Source organism: Oncorhynchus clarkii, chromosome 17 (genome assembly GCF_045791955.1).
Source record: "Oncorhynchus clarkii lewisi isolate Uvic-CL-2024 chromosome 17, UVic_Ocla_1.0, whole genome shotgun sequence".
Classification (NCBI taxonomy): domain Eukaryota; kingdom Metazoa; phylum Chordata; class Actinopteri; order Salmoniformes; family Salmonidae; genus Oncorhynchus; species Oncorhynchus clarkii.
This window is the reverse complement of record NC_092163.1, coordinates 26880154-26898319: the sequence shown is the minus strand read 5'-3', so window position 1 is coordinate 26898319 and position 18166 is coordinate 26880154. Positions and strand designations below refer to the sequence as shown.

At 43.2% G+C, this 18166-nt stretch overlaps 1 protein-coding gene across 1 annotated transcript in view; it reads left to right on the top strand.

Annotated features, from left to right (window-relative positions):
• Positions 1-10219: 10219 nt before the first annotated feature.
• LOC139370655 (alpha-1-syntrophin-like) overlaps positions 10220-18166 on the top strand; it is an 81058-nt gene continuing 73111 nt past the window's right edge. The window contains exon 1 of the mRNA XM_071110261.1: positions 10220-10547. Coding sequence (XP_070966362.1) covers positions 10265-10547 — 283 coding nt within the window. The 5' untranslated portion in view covers positions 10220-10264. The remainder of the gene's footprint in view (positions 10548-18166) is intronic.

Sequence of the window (18166 nt, the reverse complement as noted above, 5' to 3'; positions counted from 1 at the left end):
CGATCATCCTCAGCTGGCCAAACGTGTTCATCTTGGCCACGTATTTAGTGTACAGGGCATGTACACTCTCGAGTTCTACTTCTACTGAGTTCTACTGTCTGAACACACAAGTTCTACTGTCTGATTTTATTTCAAATAATTGGTTGTAGTTATTCACATAGGGATGCACAAAAAAACTAAAACAAGGATTTGAAAAATGTGCTTATTAATTTACTCAAAATGTTGCAGTACGATATGCCAACGATATGTTCATCCAGGGTCGCGTTCCCTCTTCTTCAGGTGTGTGTGTGTGTGTGTGTGTGTGGGGGGGGGGGGGGGGGGGGGGGGGGGGGTGAGTGTGTTCAGTTGTGACACTCCCACCGGCAGTGGCGGCACAGTAATGCCCTCACCCATGGCAGTACCTGACATGCAGGGAATAAATGAGACCCCTGAGTCACTAACTTCATAATCATATAGTTCTGATTTTATATATGACAGTACCTCTGGCTTCCTGATGAACACCAGCTGTTTCCTCACACCTTTGGCAATGTGCCACAGGTCATACTCATGCCAGGTATCAGCATGTGAGCCCCTCAAATGCACCCTCACACTTGGATGCCTGTCAGTGGCCAGGGTTTCAATACTGCATCCATGGGACTGTTAGTAATAATGATTGTATTATCCTAAAAAGGTACCTACAGTGGGGAGAACAAGTATTTGATACACTGCCAATTTTGCAGGTTTTCCTACTTACAAAGCATGTAGAGGTCTGTAATTTTTTATCATTGGGTACACTTCAACTGTGAGAGACGGAATCTAAAACAAAAATCCAGAAACTCACATTGTATGATTTTTAAGTAATTAATTGGCCTCCGTGTGCTGTGTCCACGTGTAGTTATCCTCTGGCACAATGTAGATGTACTGTTGGTTTGCGAACTGTCGCAGCGACATGGACACCAGGCTTAGGAGGTGACATGTTTCCACAAAAGTGGAGTGGGAGCCACCAGTAAGGAAGACCGCTGATGGCAACAACAGATTCCTCGCAAACAACTTCCCCACTCTGGTCTGGGACTCCCACTTCCTCCTGTGGCCCACGACACACTGTCTCCATGGTGATGGCAAAACCATTTATTTTCGGGGATGAACTGATGACACCAGCTCGACATCATGGCTCATGGCAGACATTGAACAACTCCTTCAGCTTGCTATAATAGACTATGTGTTTCGGATCTTGCACACACTCTTCGATAGCATATTTTGGCTCGCACTGTGATGACTGTGATTCTGAGCTCTCGGGTTCATACAGCAAGTTCTGGTCTTCATTGATCTCACTCTCACTCTCCGTCAGCTCCATCTGTGGCGTATAGGGGCAGGCCTCTGTTGTATACTGATGGTCATGAGCACAATCTAGCTGGGCCCCGAGCTCTTTAGTGATGGTCCCAGTGGACCTCTCCTCCACTGCAGCACAGGAACACTCTGGCACCCAGGGGTCAGTTTGGCATGCTGTACTAACCGTTATTTCCTTTTGGTAGAAAACAATTAAGGCATCTATTAGGCTATAGGTCTATTCAAGATTTACTGCATATACTGTATATTGCCAACTGTATATCCAGCGATGACCTATTGTGTCTTGAAATAAACAACAGCCTTAGAAATAACATAGATTTGCTTGTGCCTCCTCCTGTACAGTCTCCTCCAGGATGAAAACATTCTCAGGGATGAAGATGTCACCCTGAAAAGAAACAAACGTTTTGTTAAGTCATCTGAACCCAAATATATCAGTTGGCGTTAACAAGCTACCTGTCTTGTATGCTATGGCAACACACAGCCAGTACAGGGACACTTATTTTTCAGCAAACATTAGCTATGTCAACTTCAGTCTAGCTAACAAAACATTCAAAAAACAAAACTGTCAACAAAATGTACCACAGTACTTGACCATATGAGGTGGAAGCTAGCTACAGTAGCTACCTAATAACAGGGCTACACAGAGAAACTGTGTTGCAATTTTAGCTGCATTTGAGTTACTTTCTAACGTTAGTTGCTGGGGGGTGTTACACAAAACACTTCAGACGCATTTAGCTAGTTACCTTCAACTAGAGTTGCAACAAGGTTGTCCAGTGTCTAACGCTAGCCTAGTCAACAGCAGTCATGACTCATGAACGGTTAACGTTACCTCAGGCTCCATTGACTCCTCCTTTCAGTTCGGCTTTTGCTTGACTCCGAAACCAAAGTCAACGATGTTGACGATGGTCGGTTGGTAACCCCTACATCATAACCTTCGAAATGTAAAATTGAGGGGGAAGCAGAGAGCTTCAAAGTAGGCCTATGACTCCTTTCCAGTCGGAAACTCCCAGCTGCCGCATCAAAAGTGCCTTTCATGGCCTCCCGGGTGGCGCAGTGGTTAAGGGCGCTGTACTGCAGCGCCAGCTGTGCCATCAGAGTTCCTGGGTTCGCGCCCAGGCTCTGTCGTAACCGGCCGCGACCGGGAGGTCCGTGGGGCGACGCACAATTGGCCTAGCGTCGCCCGGGTTAGGGAGGGCTTGGTCGGTAGGGGTGTCCTTGTCTCATCGCGCACCAGCGACTCCTGTGGCGGGCTGGGCGCAGTGTGCGCTAACCAAGGTGGCCAGGTGCACGGTGTTTCCTCCGGCGCATTGGTGCGGCTGGCTTCCGGGTTGGATGCGTGCTGTGTTAAGAAGCAGTGCGGCTTGGTTGGGTTGTGTATCGGAGGACGCATGACTTTCAACCTTCGTCTCTCCCGAGCCCGTACGGGAGTTGTAGCGATGAGACAAGATAGTAGCTACTACAACAATTGGATACCACGAAATTGATGGAAGTGCCTTTCATCTCGAAGTCTTCCTCCGCGAAGTGCTGGCTGCAGATCCTGCTAGCTTGCGCAAAAAACTCAATACCACAGACAATTAGCTGATTCTTGTCAGTGACGGAATGGCGTCAGTCATTACTGTGACAATTTAAAATGCCGCTGACCATAGCTCAAATGAACCTTGTCGACAATCAAAATACTAAATATAGAGATGTTTTTATGTTAAATGCACATGTTTAGTATTAGTGGATTGAATACATGTCTTTGATTTACTTCCTAAAGTGTTTCCATTCCCCTTTAATGTGTGAATACTGTGATGGCCCTGTATCTACAAATCTTGTTTAAACCCTGTTCTAGCTGTGAGTGTGCAATTTGGTGCCTCTCTCACCAAAGTTACAATCCAAAAACATAGCTGCCCCTTTACATGGAATTCCATGGCTAAGCTTCCAACATTCTAATGTCAATTGCACACTATGGGCATCTTTTAAACAATAGTTTTAGCTGGTGCTTTTAAAGTTAGTTATATTATATATACTTTGAATGGTAATTTCATGACCTTTCAGAACCACTTGTAAAATGAAGTTAGAAATGTAGCAGTTTCCTATTTAAAGACATTTATACAGATCATTCTGCTATCATTCTGCTACAGGTACATTCTGAAAATGTGTCTGATGGATAGCTGTGAATCTAAGCCTTCCAATGCTAAAAGGGTATAAGTGAGAAATACATTCTTGTATAATGACATTGCTTGTGAATGGGATGGAGGGATGAAAAGAGTGATACTGATACCACACACAAAGCTACCATAGCTGTACTGCTATCACACATTTTCCAACTCTAGGGACATAAACCTTCAAAAAGATCACTATGAAACATCACCCCAAATGAGTCTGACAGCCCAAATTTGGGGGTCTGGCTCATGGACTATATGTAGGGTACTACTTTTGACCAGAGCTCTATAGCGCCCTGGTCAAAAGTAGTGCACTCAATAAGGAATAGGGTGCCATTTGGGACAGGCCCTCTGTCTGTCTGATCTACTATGAGCTCACTCTTCTCACCCCTCAGGGATTTACAGTTTGTCTGTGTCAGGCTCTTTGGAATAGTTGGCAGATAGGGTTGGTATTGATTCAGTTTTCAGAGCCCCATACTACCTCCTCATTTACAGTACGGTGTTAACTCGTTTTGAGGAAGGGCCGTATGCTAAGAGCCCAAGAAGCGGTCAATATAGTCTGCATCCCAAATGTAATTCCTTATATAGGGAGTGCACTACTTTTCACCAGGGCTAATTGGGGTCCAATGGTGAATAGGGTGCTGCTTCTGCCTTTCACAAATACTGTCTAGGACTAGTGACTAGTGAGTCTTCTATAAACAGTTTATAGGTTATTGATGATCCTATTACACTGGCAATTTTAATCGGAAAGTGAACTGACTTGCCATTTCTCAGCACTTTAATAAAGTAGGCCTATGCTTCACTTAGTTCATTTAATGTGTCTTTTCCCATGCCAAAACGAAAATGGATACATATCATGTCACTTCTTAACCTTTTGAGGTGAAAAACTGTAGTGGACTAATAGGCTATGTAAACTAATGATATAAAGTTGCCCTCTGTAAGCATGGTGATGGGCAAATTAAATATCATCACTAAAATGTGATGGTATTGTAATATATTTCTGCTAAAGGTATTGGGATATTTAGATCAACACCAATCCCTATTAGGTACAATGCAACACCATACACATCATGATTGTTTCATAAAAGTGTAATGAACGAGTTATAACATGATATCAATATTTTATTTGAGAAAACATCTAACCCAAATCATGGGAAAATAGGGTGAGGTCAAAGATAACATTTCACCCAACAAAAACAGAAATAGGTAGGCTACTGAATTGCAGCATTGTTCTGATATCATTATTGTTAGAAACTATTATACAAACAATACATTGATTCATGGTAACTCATGATGTCTGTTCATATAATGATTTATAAGACTTTATAATGGTCTTACTGTGAATTATGAAAGTCCAGCACACAAAAAAAAGATTTTCATTCACAAAAAGCAGTGGAGTAAAGTAATTTAGTAAAAGTACTTTAAAGTCGTTTTTTGGGGTATCTGTACTTTACTGTTTATATTTTTTACTACTTTTACTTTACTACACTCCTAAAGAAAATAATTTACTTTTTACTCCATACATTTTCCCTAACACCCAAAAGTACTGGTTACATGTTGAATGCTTAGCAGGACAGAAATGGTCCAATTAACACACTTACAGTTGAAGTCGAAAGTTTACATACATTTGGGATGGAGTCATTAAAATAATTTTTTCAACCACTCTACAAATTTCTTGTTAACAAATTATAGATTTGGCAAGTCGGTTAGGACATCTACTTTGTGCATGACACAGTCACGGTTTTCTAAATGAGAAGAAGGAGAGTCAGACCAAAATGCGGCGTGTAGATTGCGATCCATGTTTAATAAACAAACGTAAAACACGAATCGATACAAACACTACAAAACAAAGAACGTAACGAAAACCGAAACAGCCCTATCTGGTGAAAACACAGAGACAGGAACAATCACCCACACACAGTGAAACCCAGGCTACCTAAATATGGTTCCCAATCAGAGACAATGACTAACACCTGCCTCTGATTGAGAACCATATCAGGCCAGACATAGAAATAGACAAACTAGACAATGAAACATAGAATGCCCACTCAGCTCACACCCTGACCAACCAAAACATAGAAATATACAAAGTAAACTATGGTCAGGGTGTGACACAGACAGATTATTTCACTTATAATTCACTCTATCATAGTGGGTCAGAAGATTACATACGCTAAGTTGACGGTGCCTTTAAACAGCTTGGAAAATTCCAGAAAATGATGTCATAACTCTAGAAGCTTCTGATACGCTAATTGACTTAATTTGAGTCAATTGGAGGTGTACCTGTGGTTGTATTTCAAGGCCTACCTTCAAACTCAGTGTCTCTTTGCTTCACATCAAGGGAAAATCAAAAGAAGTCAGCCAAGACCCCAGAAAAAAAATGCAGACCTCCACAAGTCTGGTTCATCCTTGGGAGCAATTTCCAAACGCCTGAAGGTACCACGTTCATCTATACCAGGGGTGTCAAAGTCAAATGGACGGAGGGCCAAATAAAAAAATCAGCTACAAGACGAGGGCCAGACTGTTCGAATGTTCATTGAAAAATTTTTAAATGACGCATATAGTCTAGTGAACCTAATTGAACCTACTGAAAACCTAACAAATATATTACAATATGATCAGATAAATAAAGCAATATTTTCTTATGGCTCTGTCAGTAATCTTTAATTTTCAACAGACACAAAAGACAAATTTCCTTTATATAAATATCCCCATAACATGAACATTAAATGAAAGAAACCGGTATTCAAGGCACCATCAGTAGACTATATTTTCTATTTTAGCAAAAGTGGGCTAAATTTACTTCAAAGAAAAAACAATAATAGCAATTTTCTATCATCCACTCAACTGAAATATTTTTAAAATATAATTGGATTGAAATACAAAAAAATAAAGTGCAAAAATCTATTAATCAAAAACAACACTTTGTTTAAGGAGAAGTAACATGCAGTGAAAACAAATATTAAATTTTAACTTTTAAACTTGAACTGAGTAAAAACTCTAAATATGTGATTGCACAGTAATGTTCACTTGTTTGAGGTTGAGGGTGATACTTGGTGGTGTCCCATCTTTTCCACAAGTTCATCAATGTTCGGGGTAAGGCTCTGAGCTGAAGAAATCCTCAGAATTGAGTGGAGGTGTTCAGCAGTAAGTCGACTTCTGTGTGATGTTTTGTTCAGGTTCATCAAAGAAAACAGTTGTTCACACAGGTATGTGCTGCCAAACATAGACAACGTTTGAGCAGCCTGGATGCGCAGCTGGGGCATTGTGCCGGGGAGGAAACGGGCGAACTCCGCAGCACCCACTGCCGCATATTTTGCCCTCAGTGCATCATTGCATTGGAGGTCAATCAACTCCATTTGGAGGTTTGGTGGTGAGCTTTCCACGTCAACAGCAAATGGGTTACCGAGCAGTTCCAACCTGCTTTTTTGTGCTTCAAAGTCAGCAAATCGGCGTCGAAAGTCAGCGGCAAGCATACCTATTTTATCAGCCAACTGTGTGCTCGGGAACGCACTGGTAGAGAGCTTCTCTTTCATGGTCTGGCAGCTGGGAAAGTGGCTCAAATTTTCTTTCCGCATCTGCGTCTCCCACAGAGTCAGTTTGGTTTTAAATGCCTTCACTGTACTGTACATATCAGAGATGACACGATCCCGACCCTGCAGCTGCAAGTTTATTGCATTCAGATGACTCGTAATGTCACACAGAAAAGCCATTTCACACAGAAACATTTCGTCTCGGAGTTGTGTTGTGTCTTTCCCTTTGCTGTCCAAGAACAGACAAATCTCCTCACGAAGCTCGAAACATCTTTGAAGCACCTTTCCCTGGCTTAGCCATCGCACCTCTGTGTGATAAGGCAAATCACCATGCTCCGTTTCTAACTCCGTCAGAAATGCCTTGAACTGGCGGTGATTCAAACCTTTGGCTCTGATAAAGTTAACTGTGCGCGTGATGATGCTCATTACATGCTCCATTTTCAAGGCTTTACCGCACAACGCTTCCTGGTGTATGATACAATGATAAGCTGTCAGCTCACCTGTCGCGTTTTCCTCTTGCATCTTTTCCCGTATCTTCGCCACCAGTCCGCTCCTGTGTCCACACATCGCAGGTGCTCCGTCGGTTGTCAAACCCACGAGTTTTTCCCAAGGCAGCTCCATCTCATTTACACATCTTGACACCTCTTCATACAAATCATGCCCCGTAGTTGTGCCATGCATAGGACGTAAAGCCAAAAACTCCTCTGTCACGCTTAGGTTGGAGTCCACTCCGCGGATGAAAATTGACAACTGGGCAATGTCAGAAATGTCGGTGCTCTCATCCACAGCCAAGGAATATGCAATAAAATCTTTTCCCTTTTTCACAAGCTGCTCTTTTAGATTGATGGACAACTGGTCTACTCTCTCGGCAATGGTGTTTCTGCTCAGACTCACATTTAAAAAGAGTTGCCTTTTTTCTGGGCAAACTTCGTCACAAACTTTAATCATGCAGTTTTTGATGAAATCCCCCTCCGTAAATGGCCGGGCTGATTTAGCGATCTCTTCTGCCAAAATAAAACTGGCCTTGACAGCAGCCTGGCCTTGTGATTTGGCTTTTTTGAACAGAGCCTGTCGAGATTTGAGGCCTCGTTTTAATTCCTCTGCCTTTTGTAGCCTTTGTTCCATGTCCATATTCTTGTTTTTGTCCGCGTGTTTCGTTTCATAATGTCGTCTCAGATTATACTCTTTCAGTACCGCCACACTTTCTCCACACAGAAGACACACAGGTTTTCCAGCTACCTTCGTGAACATATACTCCGACTCCCACCTTGTTTGAAACCCCCGGTTCTCAGTATCCACCTTCCGTTTTGCCATTTTTGATGGGTATCTGAAAGTTAATTTTACTGTGATGCTGACGACTGCTGTGCCAATAAATATTGAAATGAAGCAGCCTACTGCTCGGTGCGTCACCTTTGCATTGTGGGAAATGTAGTATTGGTGCGTGTAAAAGATCTGCGGGCTGCCGGCTTGCTGCGGGCCGGTTCTAATAATAAATCAAGATCATCCCAGGGGCCGTAAAAAACCTTCTTGCGGGCCGGATGTGGCCCGCGGGCCTTGACTCTGACATATGTGATCTATACAAACAACAGTACGCAAGCATAAACACTATGGGCCCACGCAGCAGTCATACCGCTCAGGAAGGAGACGCGTTCTGTCTCTTAGAGATGAACGTACTTTGGTGCGAAAAGTGCAAATCAATCTCAGAACAACAGCAAAGGACCTTGTGAAGATGCTGGAGGAAACAGGTACAAAAGTATCTATATCCACAGTAAAATGAGTCCTATATCGACATAACCTGAAAGGCCGCTCAGCAAGGAAGAAGCCACTACTCCAAAACCACCATAAAAAAAGCCAGACTACAGTTTGCAACTGCACATGGGGACAAAGATTGTACTTTATGGAGAAATGTCCTCCGGTCTGATGAAACAAAAACAAAAATAGAACAACTGTTTGGCCATAATGATCATCGTAATGTTTGGAGGAAAAAGGGGGAGGCTTGCAAGCCGAAGAACACCATCCCATCCTTGAGGCACGCGGGTGGCAGGATCATGTTGTGGGGGTGCTTTGCTGCAGGAGGGACTGGTGCACTTCACAAAATAGATGGCATCACGAGGCAGGAAAATGTTGTGGATATGTTGAAGCAATATCTCAAGACATCAGTCAGGAAGTTAAAGCTTGGTCGCAAATGGGTCTTCCAAATGGACAATGACCCCAAGCATACTTCCAAAGTTGTGGCAAAATGGCTTAAGGACAACAAAGTCAAGGTTTTTGAGTGGCCATCACAAAGCCCTGACCTCAAACCTGAAAAGGTGACTGCGAGCAAGGCCTACAAACCTGACTCAGTTACACCAGCTCTGTCAGGAGGAATGGGCTAAAATTCACCCAATTTATTGTGGGGAGCTTGTGGAAGGCTACCTGAAACATTTTACCCAAGTTAAACAATTTAAAGGCAATGCTACCAAATACTAATTAGGTGTATGTAAACTTCTGACCCACTGGGAATGTGATGAATGAAATAAAATCTGAAATAAATAATTATTCTGACTATTATTCTGACATTTCACAATCTTAAAATTAAGTGGTGATCCTAACTGACCTAAAACAGGGAATATTTACTAGGATTAAATGTCAGGAATTGTGAAAAACTGAGTTTAAATGTATTTGGCTAAGGTGTATGTAAACTTCCGACTTCAACTGTATCCCTGGTAATCCTGATTGTCGGCTCACTAAACAAACATGCTTTGTTTATAAATGCTGTCTGATTGTTGGAGTGTGCCACTGGTTATCCATTAATAAAAATAAAATTATGCCATCTGGTTTGTTTTATATAAGAATTTAGACATTTTTTTATACTTTTACTTTTGATACTTATGTACATTGTAGCAATCACATTACCTTTGGATATATATATATATGTATATTTAAAACCAAATACTTTTATACTTTTACAGGGTGACTTTCACTTTTACTTGAGTCATTCTCTGTTAATTAAGATATCTTTACTTTTAGAATGGGGTACTTTTCCCATTAAACTTTGTTAATTAATGGAGAAAAAAAACTCCCCTTTATCTTTACTAATCGTATTGTGCTCAATTAACTTCAATACTTGGGAGAGAGTACTAGGCTAAACCTCTTGGAAGAGGAGAGAGAGAGAGAGTTGGAGGAGGGGGCTGCGTCTCTTGGCATCTCCCCCACCCCTATCTCTTTACACGACTACCGAGTGCCAACCCGTCTAGTTATTCCTGGAATGTGTTGAACATGGCTGCCACGATGAAGGCACAGAAAACGGGACTGTTAGAACTTCGAGTTACCGTGGACCGTTGGATCCGTGTATTAGCCACACTTACGGAGGAGACTTTAACCGTGAGCCCCGGAGAGGTCGCCGAAGACATAGTTAAACCCAACCCAACTCCTGCCGGTGCCATTAACGGAGACCCGGCCAACCTCAGCTCCTCTCCGGTCCCAGAAACAATCACCAACGTTAAGCGCACGGTGCGAGTTACCAAGCAAGATGTGGGAGGACTTGGAATTAGTATTAAAGGTAGGTTCAATGTAGTGCGTAATCAAACGACACTCTCTAAAACATTTATTTGGTCCGTTTTTTTCTTCAAGTTTAACAATGTAAGCTACTCGACATTTGCGTTGGACTTTACTAAAAGTAAACGATGAAAGTACCAACTTCCCTCACCGAATACTTAAACTCTTCGAAAATCAGTAATTGGGTTGAAGTTTTTCCATGGGTTTTTTCTCAATTGGATTTGTTCCAACTCCTTCGTCCTCTTTCCTCAGTCCTCTCGCCTCCTTTTGAAGGTAATCGAGGAGAGGTGGCGAGAGTGAACGTGGGCGAAAATGCGCTTGTAGGAAATGAGACTTGGTTGAGTCCGGCAAATTTCATTTACAGGGTGGAATCCCAAAATAAATGTGTAAAGTGATACAAAAATAAATATACTTGTTGTGCAAAACATTTTATAGATAAAATGATAAGTAGCATATTGTTTTTAAACGTGTACATGCTTTTCTCCTCACACAAAACAAAAGCTGATTCAAATGAGGTGTGGCAGATTTAAAAACAATTCCAGGAAGGACTTGGGTAGGATACACATGCCTATCATAGATGAAAGGTGTCTATCGAGGAGGGGAGGACACTCTTCCATTCGCCCAATAATTGAGAAAAGGCCATGCTGTAGCGCAGTAGACTAGGTTGTTTGTGATAGCCTAAGTTTTTCAACAGCAGAACCTTTTGAAAAAACATCAAACTGTTCTCGTCAATAAAGCCATTTGAAGCTATTCAAGTAAACTGTGCAACCAACTCTATTTCTCTAAATGTTATTTTGAGGACTTGATTCTCTCCCTAAACATGTTATGATCGGGTGAATATAGCCTACCAAGAAAGTTTGTCAGGATGCATGGTAACTTCAAGAGAAAGGTAGCCTATCTGCCATGCTGCTGTGCAATAATGGCATATAGTAAACTCTTCATATAGAAATAAGAGCTGATGTTAGACAAGCACCACTGTGAAATAGTAACATGATGTCATGGGAGGGAAATGATGCCTAATGTTGTCCCATGGGAATAAGTCTGCATGTCTAATTGAATTAGGACATCTATTTATTAGGTGACCTGCTTTTCTTTTAATTATTGTGTTCACAAGTTATTACCAACATCAAAATGTCTCCATATACACTGAATGTACAAAACATTAGGAACACCAGCTCTTTCCACGACAGACTGACCAGGTGAATCCAGGGGAAAGCTATGGTTCCTTTTTGGTGTCACCTGTTAAATCCACTTCAATCAGTGTAGATGAAGGGGAGGAGACAGGTTTAAATAAGGATTTTTAAGCCTAAAGACAATTGACATGTGGATTGTGTATGTGTGCCATTCAGAGGGTGAATGCGTAAGACAAAAGATTTAAGTGCCTTTTAAACAGGGTATGGTAGTAGGTGCCAAGAACTGCAGCAGTACTGGGTTTTTCACGCTCAACAGTTTCCTGTGTGTGTCAAGAATGGTCCACCACCCAAAGGACATCCAGCCAACTTGACACAACATGGGCCAGCATCCCTGTGGAACGGTTTTGACACCCTGTAGAGTTCGTGGCCAGACGAATTGAGGCTGTGCTGAGGGCAAAACGGGTGCAACTCAATATTAGGAAGGTGTTCCTAATGTTTTTCACACTCAGTGTATCCCATGGTCTTTTTGGAGTATTCCACAGTCAATGTTACGGCTCAAACTTGTGATTAGGAAACAAATCATCTCACTGCTTCCTGCATGATTGCGATGGAAAAGCAGGTCAACAAAAACCCTCTGGGGCACACCCTTTAAATCTAATGTAGCCTCATGACTATTTATTGTACGCCATTGTAGTCTGCACATGCAATAAGATAAGGCGATGGAACATGCTTTTAGGAAAAGCAAGACTTTTGAGGTCTCAAGCAGAAAATAGAGTATTTTTAAGAATACATCCCTACTCCTGTTTGAGCTTAAGACGGTGTGTGCTTGTTTGTCTGTTTGTTTGCGAAGAGCAGTAGCGGTGTTTGGGTAAAATCACTGCGGAAGCCAAGCCAGAAAAAAAGCCATATTACAAGCTATGTGTTGTGATAACTGTGTTTGCTCTATAACCTGTTAGTTCATATGCCTTGTGCCATGATATATAGGCCTAAGGCCGAGACAAAAGAAAACACAGTGGCAGACAGAATAAATTCAACGACACCTTTGTTTCATCACAAAACCAGAGCGCAACCTCTGTCCGGTGAAGTCCACAAAGCATACTGCATGTAACAAACAGTTACATGATCTACAGCAAGGTCAAGCAAGTTAACGTCTCCGACATTTTCGGACTAATAAATAACTATTGATTTAGAACCATGGAGAGTTACCGCAAGTCGCAAAGAAAATAGGAGCTGCCTCCGCTAGTCCAACACCATTTCAACTTCAACATAATCAAATCACCTCTGCTTAGTCTAATACAGTGACAACTACAAGATACCAAAAACCATTTAGTCCAATCAACGTAAGCTAAATATGACGTGACTGTCCATGGTTCTGATTTCTGTGTGTGTGTTTTCGTGCGTGCATTTGTGCAAGTAAAAAAACATGTTGACTCACCCTACTTGTAGAGAAATGCCAATGTCATCCTCCTCCCTTTCATGTTGACCAAACGGTCTATGACTCTGTCATACACTACACGCTTTTATTTTTTGCATTTTCATTTTTAGCTACCTTGCTAAAATGCTTGCTCACTAGCCTAACTTCCTTTCATGGGCAACGTTGGCTAGTTAACATTAGCCTTCTACATCTAACTACATATTGAACTTCCATGCTCTCAGGCCATGGGCACAATGTATGAATATATGGTTGTATCAGAATCGCCGTTATAATCATTGCCCAGAATGGAGAATTAAGTAAAACCCTATCTCCATCCATGGCTTATTTAGGAAAGGACCAATTTTAGCAAGCTAGCTAGCCACCGGATCACAACAACACAAAGCGATGCAACAATTCAAGTTGTTTCTGTCAATTACATATTGCTCTCTATGTGATGTGAATCGATTGAAGCCAAATCCAATCTGGCATCCCTTGACACTTCTTCTGGGTGCGCCAGGACCATTCACAGTTGAGCTCGCTCAGTTTAGTTCAATGCTGATTGGCTATTATTTTATACTTTTTTTATCGAGGTAGGCCAAATGCTTGGTGGCTTCTCTTGCGTTCAATGTTACGGCGGCAGCAATGTCATACTCTTTTTGACCAGACAGCATCACATAGATGGCCTGCACATATAGAGATAGAGGGGTGCTGTTTTGCTCACTCGGATGCTCTCCAGTGAGAAACATTCAGCCTCTTGCGAATTTAAGGACAATTATGAAACACAGAGTGACGTACAGTGGCTTGCGAAAGTATTCACCCCGCTTGGCATTTTTCCTATTTTGTTGCCTTCCAACCTAGAATTAAAATAGATTTTTTTGGATGGGGGGTTGTATCATTTGATTTACACAACATGCCTACCACTTTGAAGATGCAAAATATGTTTCATTGTGTAACAATACTTTGTAGAGGCACCTTTTGCAGCAATTACTGCTGCAAGTCTCTTGGAGTATAAGCTTGGCACATCTAACCACTGGGATTTTTGCCCATTCTTTGAGGCAAAACTGCTCCAGCTCCTTCAAGTTGGATGGGTTCCGCTGGTGTACAGCAATCTTTAAGTCATACCACAGATTCTCAATTGGATAGAGGTCTGGGCTTTGACTAGGCCATTCCAAGACACTGACATGTTTCCCCTTAAACCACTTGAGTGTTGCTTTAACAGTACGCTTAGGGTCATTGTTCTGCTGGAAGGTGAACCTCCATCCCAGTCTCAAATCTCTGGAAGACTGAAACAGGTTTCCCTCAAGAATGTCCTTGTATTTAGCGCCATCCATCATTCCTTCAATTCTGACCAGTTTCCCAGTCCCTGCCGATGAAAAACACCCCCACAGCATGATGCTGCCACTACCTGTAACGATTGTCTTCCTCTTCTGATGAGGAATAAGGATCGGACCAAAATGCAGCGTGCTACGTGTCCATGATAACTTTAATAACTTAGAACACAAGAATATACCAAAAGAACAAAGTGCAGGAAAGAAATCAGAGACAACGACGGACAGCTGTCCCTGATTGAGAACCAGACCCGGCCAAAAACAAACAAATAGAAAAAAGCACATAGAACGCCCACCTTAGTCACACCAAAATCTGTCAGTCTAACCAAAATAGAGAATAAAAAGCCTCTCTATGGCCAGGGCGTGACAGTAACCCCCCCCCCCCCAAAGCCTGACTCTAAAGGAGAGGTTCCGGGTGGGTCTTCTTACAGCGGCGGCTCGGGTGCGGGACGTGGACCCCGCAGCGGGCCTCTGGACTGAGGGGCGCCTCTGGACTGAGGGGCTGCGATTCTGGCAGCTCCATAGTGAAGGGCGACTGGCAGCTCCTGACTGGCGGGCGGCTCTGGCAGCTCCGGACAGGAGGGAGACTCTATAAGCGCCGGACAGGCGGTAGAACCTGGAGGGAGGAGACGGAGAGACAGCCTGGTGCGTGGGGCTGCCACAGGACCCACCAGGCTGGGGAGACCTACAGGAGGCCTGGTGCGTGGAGGAGGCACAGGATGGACCGGGCTGTGGGGGAGCACTGGAGCTCTGGTGCGCAGCATTGACACCACTCCTCCAGGCTGGATGACCACTCTAGCCCGGACCCTCCAGAGTGCAGGCACAGGTTGATCCGGGCTGTGGGGGAGCACTGGAGATCTGGTGCATACCACTCGCACCTCTCCCTTAGACTCAATGCCCACATTCCCCCGGCACTGGCGGAGCGCAGGCATAGCGCGAACTGCAGCGCCCCGGAGACACAGCACGCAGCGCCGGCGCAGGATACCCTGGGCCGAAATGGCGTACCGGAGACCAAAAACGCTGAGCTGGCACAACACGTCCTGGCTGGATGCCCACTCTCGCATGGCACTTGTGGGGGGCTGGCCTATAGCGCTCCGGGCTATGAGTGCACACTGGTGACACCGTGAGCTTTACCGCATAACACGGTGCCTGACCAGCACTACGCCTCTCCCGGTAAACACGGGGAGTTGGCTCAGGTCTATCGCCTGACTCCGCCAATCTCCCGGTGTGCCCCCCCAAAATGTTTGGGGGGGCTGCCTCTCTTGCCTGTTGCGCTGCCTTACCTCATATCGCCGCCGCTCAGCTTTCGCTGCCTCCAGTTCTTCCTTAGGGCGGCGATATTCCCCAGCCTGTGTCCAGGGTCCCTTACCGTCTAGTATCTCCTCCCAAGTCCAGGAGTCCAGAACCCTTTGCTCCTGGTTACCACGCTACTTGGTCCTTTGGTGGTGGGTAGTTCTGTAATGATTGTCTTCCTCTTCTGATGAGGAATAAGAAGGATCGGACCAAAATGCAGCGTGGTACGTGTCCATGATAACTTTTAATAACTCAGAACACAAGAAAATACCAAAAGAACAAAGTGCAGGAAAGAAATGAAAATCGAAACAGTCCCGTATGGTGCAAACACAGAAATGGAAAACATTACCCACAAAACCCATGTGCACAAAAGCTGGTTCCCAATCAGAAACAACGACAGACAGCTGTCCCTGATTGAGAACCATACCTGGCCAAAAACAAAGAAATACAAAAACATAGAAAAAATAACATAGAACGCCCACCCTAGTCACACCCTGGCTTAACCAAAATAGAGAATAAAAAGCCTCTCTATGGCCAGGGCATGACACTACCATGCTTCACTGTGGGGATGGTGTTCTCAGAGTGATTAGAGGTGTTGGGTTTGCCCTAGATATAGTATTTTCCTTGATGGCCAAAAAGCTACATTTTAGTCTCATCTGACCAGAGTACCTTCTTCCATATTTTTGGGTAGTCTCCCACTTGCCTTATGGCGAACACCAAACGTGTTTGCTTATTCTTTTCTTTAAGCAATGGCTTTTTTTCTGCCCACTCATCCGTAAAGCCCAGCTCTGTGGAGTGTAATGCTTAAAGTGGTCCTATGGACAGATACTCCCATCTCCGCTGTGGAGCTTTGCATCTCCTTCAGGGTTATCTTTGGTCTCTTTGTTGCCTCTCTGCTTAATGCCCTCCTTGCCTGGTGCGTAGCAGGTTTGTTGTGGTGCCATATTCTTCCATTCTTTAATAATGGATTTAATGGTGCTCAGTGGGATGTTCAAAGTTTCGATTATTTTTTTTATAATCCAACACTGATCTGTACTTCTCCACAACTTTGTCCCTGGCCTGTTTGGAGAGCACCTTGGTCTCCATGGTGCCGCTTGCTTGGTGGTGCCCCTTTCTTAGTGGTGCCCCTTGCTTCGTGGGGTTGCAGACTCTGAGGCCTTTCAGAACAGGTGTATATTTACTGAGATCATGTGACAGATCATGTGACACTTAGATTGCACACAGGTGGACTTTATTTAACTAATTATGTGACTTCTGAAGGTAATTGGTTGCACCAGATCTATTTAGGGGCTTCATAGCAAAGGGGGTGAATACATATGCACGCACCACATTTACGTTTTTTAAACAGTTTTAAACAAGTTCTTTTTTTCATTTCACTTCACCAATTTGGACTATTTTGTGTATGTCCATTACATGAAATCCAAATAAAAATCTATTTAAATTACAGGCTGTAATGCAACAAAGTAGGAAAAATGCCAAGGGGATGAATACTTTCGCAAGGCACTGGTACCGGTGCTCAGTTAAAACAGCAGCAAAGCTGGTTAGGAAAATTGCTCAGTATAGCCAATGACAATACAGTGCCAGTCAAATGTTTGGACACACCTACTCATGTTTTTCTTTATTTGATTTTTTTTCCTACATTGTAGAATAATAGTGACGACATCGAAACTATGAAATAACATATGGAATCACGTAGTAACCAAAAAAGTGTTAAACAAATTTATATTTGAGATTCTTCAAAGTATCCACCCTTTGCCTTGATGACAGCTTTGCACACTCTTGGCATTCTCTCAACCAACTGCTTGAGGTAGTCACCTGGAATGCGTTTAAATTAACAGGTGTGCTTTGTTAAAAGTTAATTTGTGGAATGTCTTTCCTTCTTAATGTGTTTGAGCCAATCAGTTGTGTTGTGACAAGGTAGGGGTGGTATACAGAAGATTTGGTAAAAGACCAAGTCCATATTATGGCAAGAACAGCTCAAAGAGAAACGACAGTCCATCATTACTTTAAGACATGAAGGTCAGTAAATCCGGAAAGTGCAGTTGCAAAACCATCAAGAGCTATGATGAAACTGGCTCTCATGAGGAACGCAACAGGAAAGGAAGACAGAGTTACCTCTGCTGCAGAGGATCAGTTCATTAGAGTTAGCTGCACCTCAGAAATTGCAGCCCAAATAAGTGCTTCACAGAGTTCAAGTAATAAAATCTTAACATCAACTGTTCAGAGGAGACTGTGTCAATCAGGCCTTCATGGTCAAATTGCTGCAAAGAAACCACTACTAAAGAACACCAATAAGAAGAAGAGAATTGCTTGGGCCAAGAAATACGAGCAATGGACATTAGACCGGGGGAAATCTGTCCTTTGGTCTGATGAGTCCAAATTTGAGATTTTTCGTTCCAACCTCTGTGTCTTTGTGAGACGCAGAGTAGGTGAACGGAGGATCTCAGCATGTGTG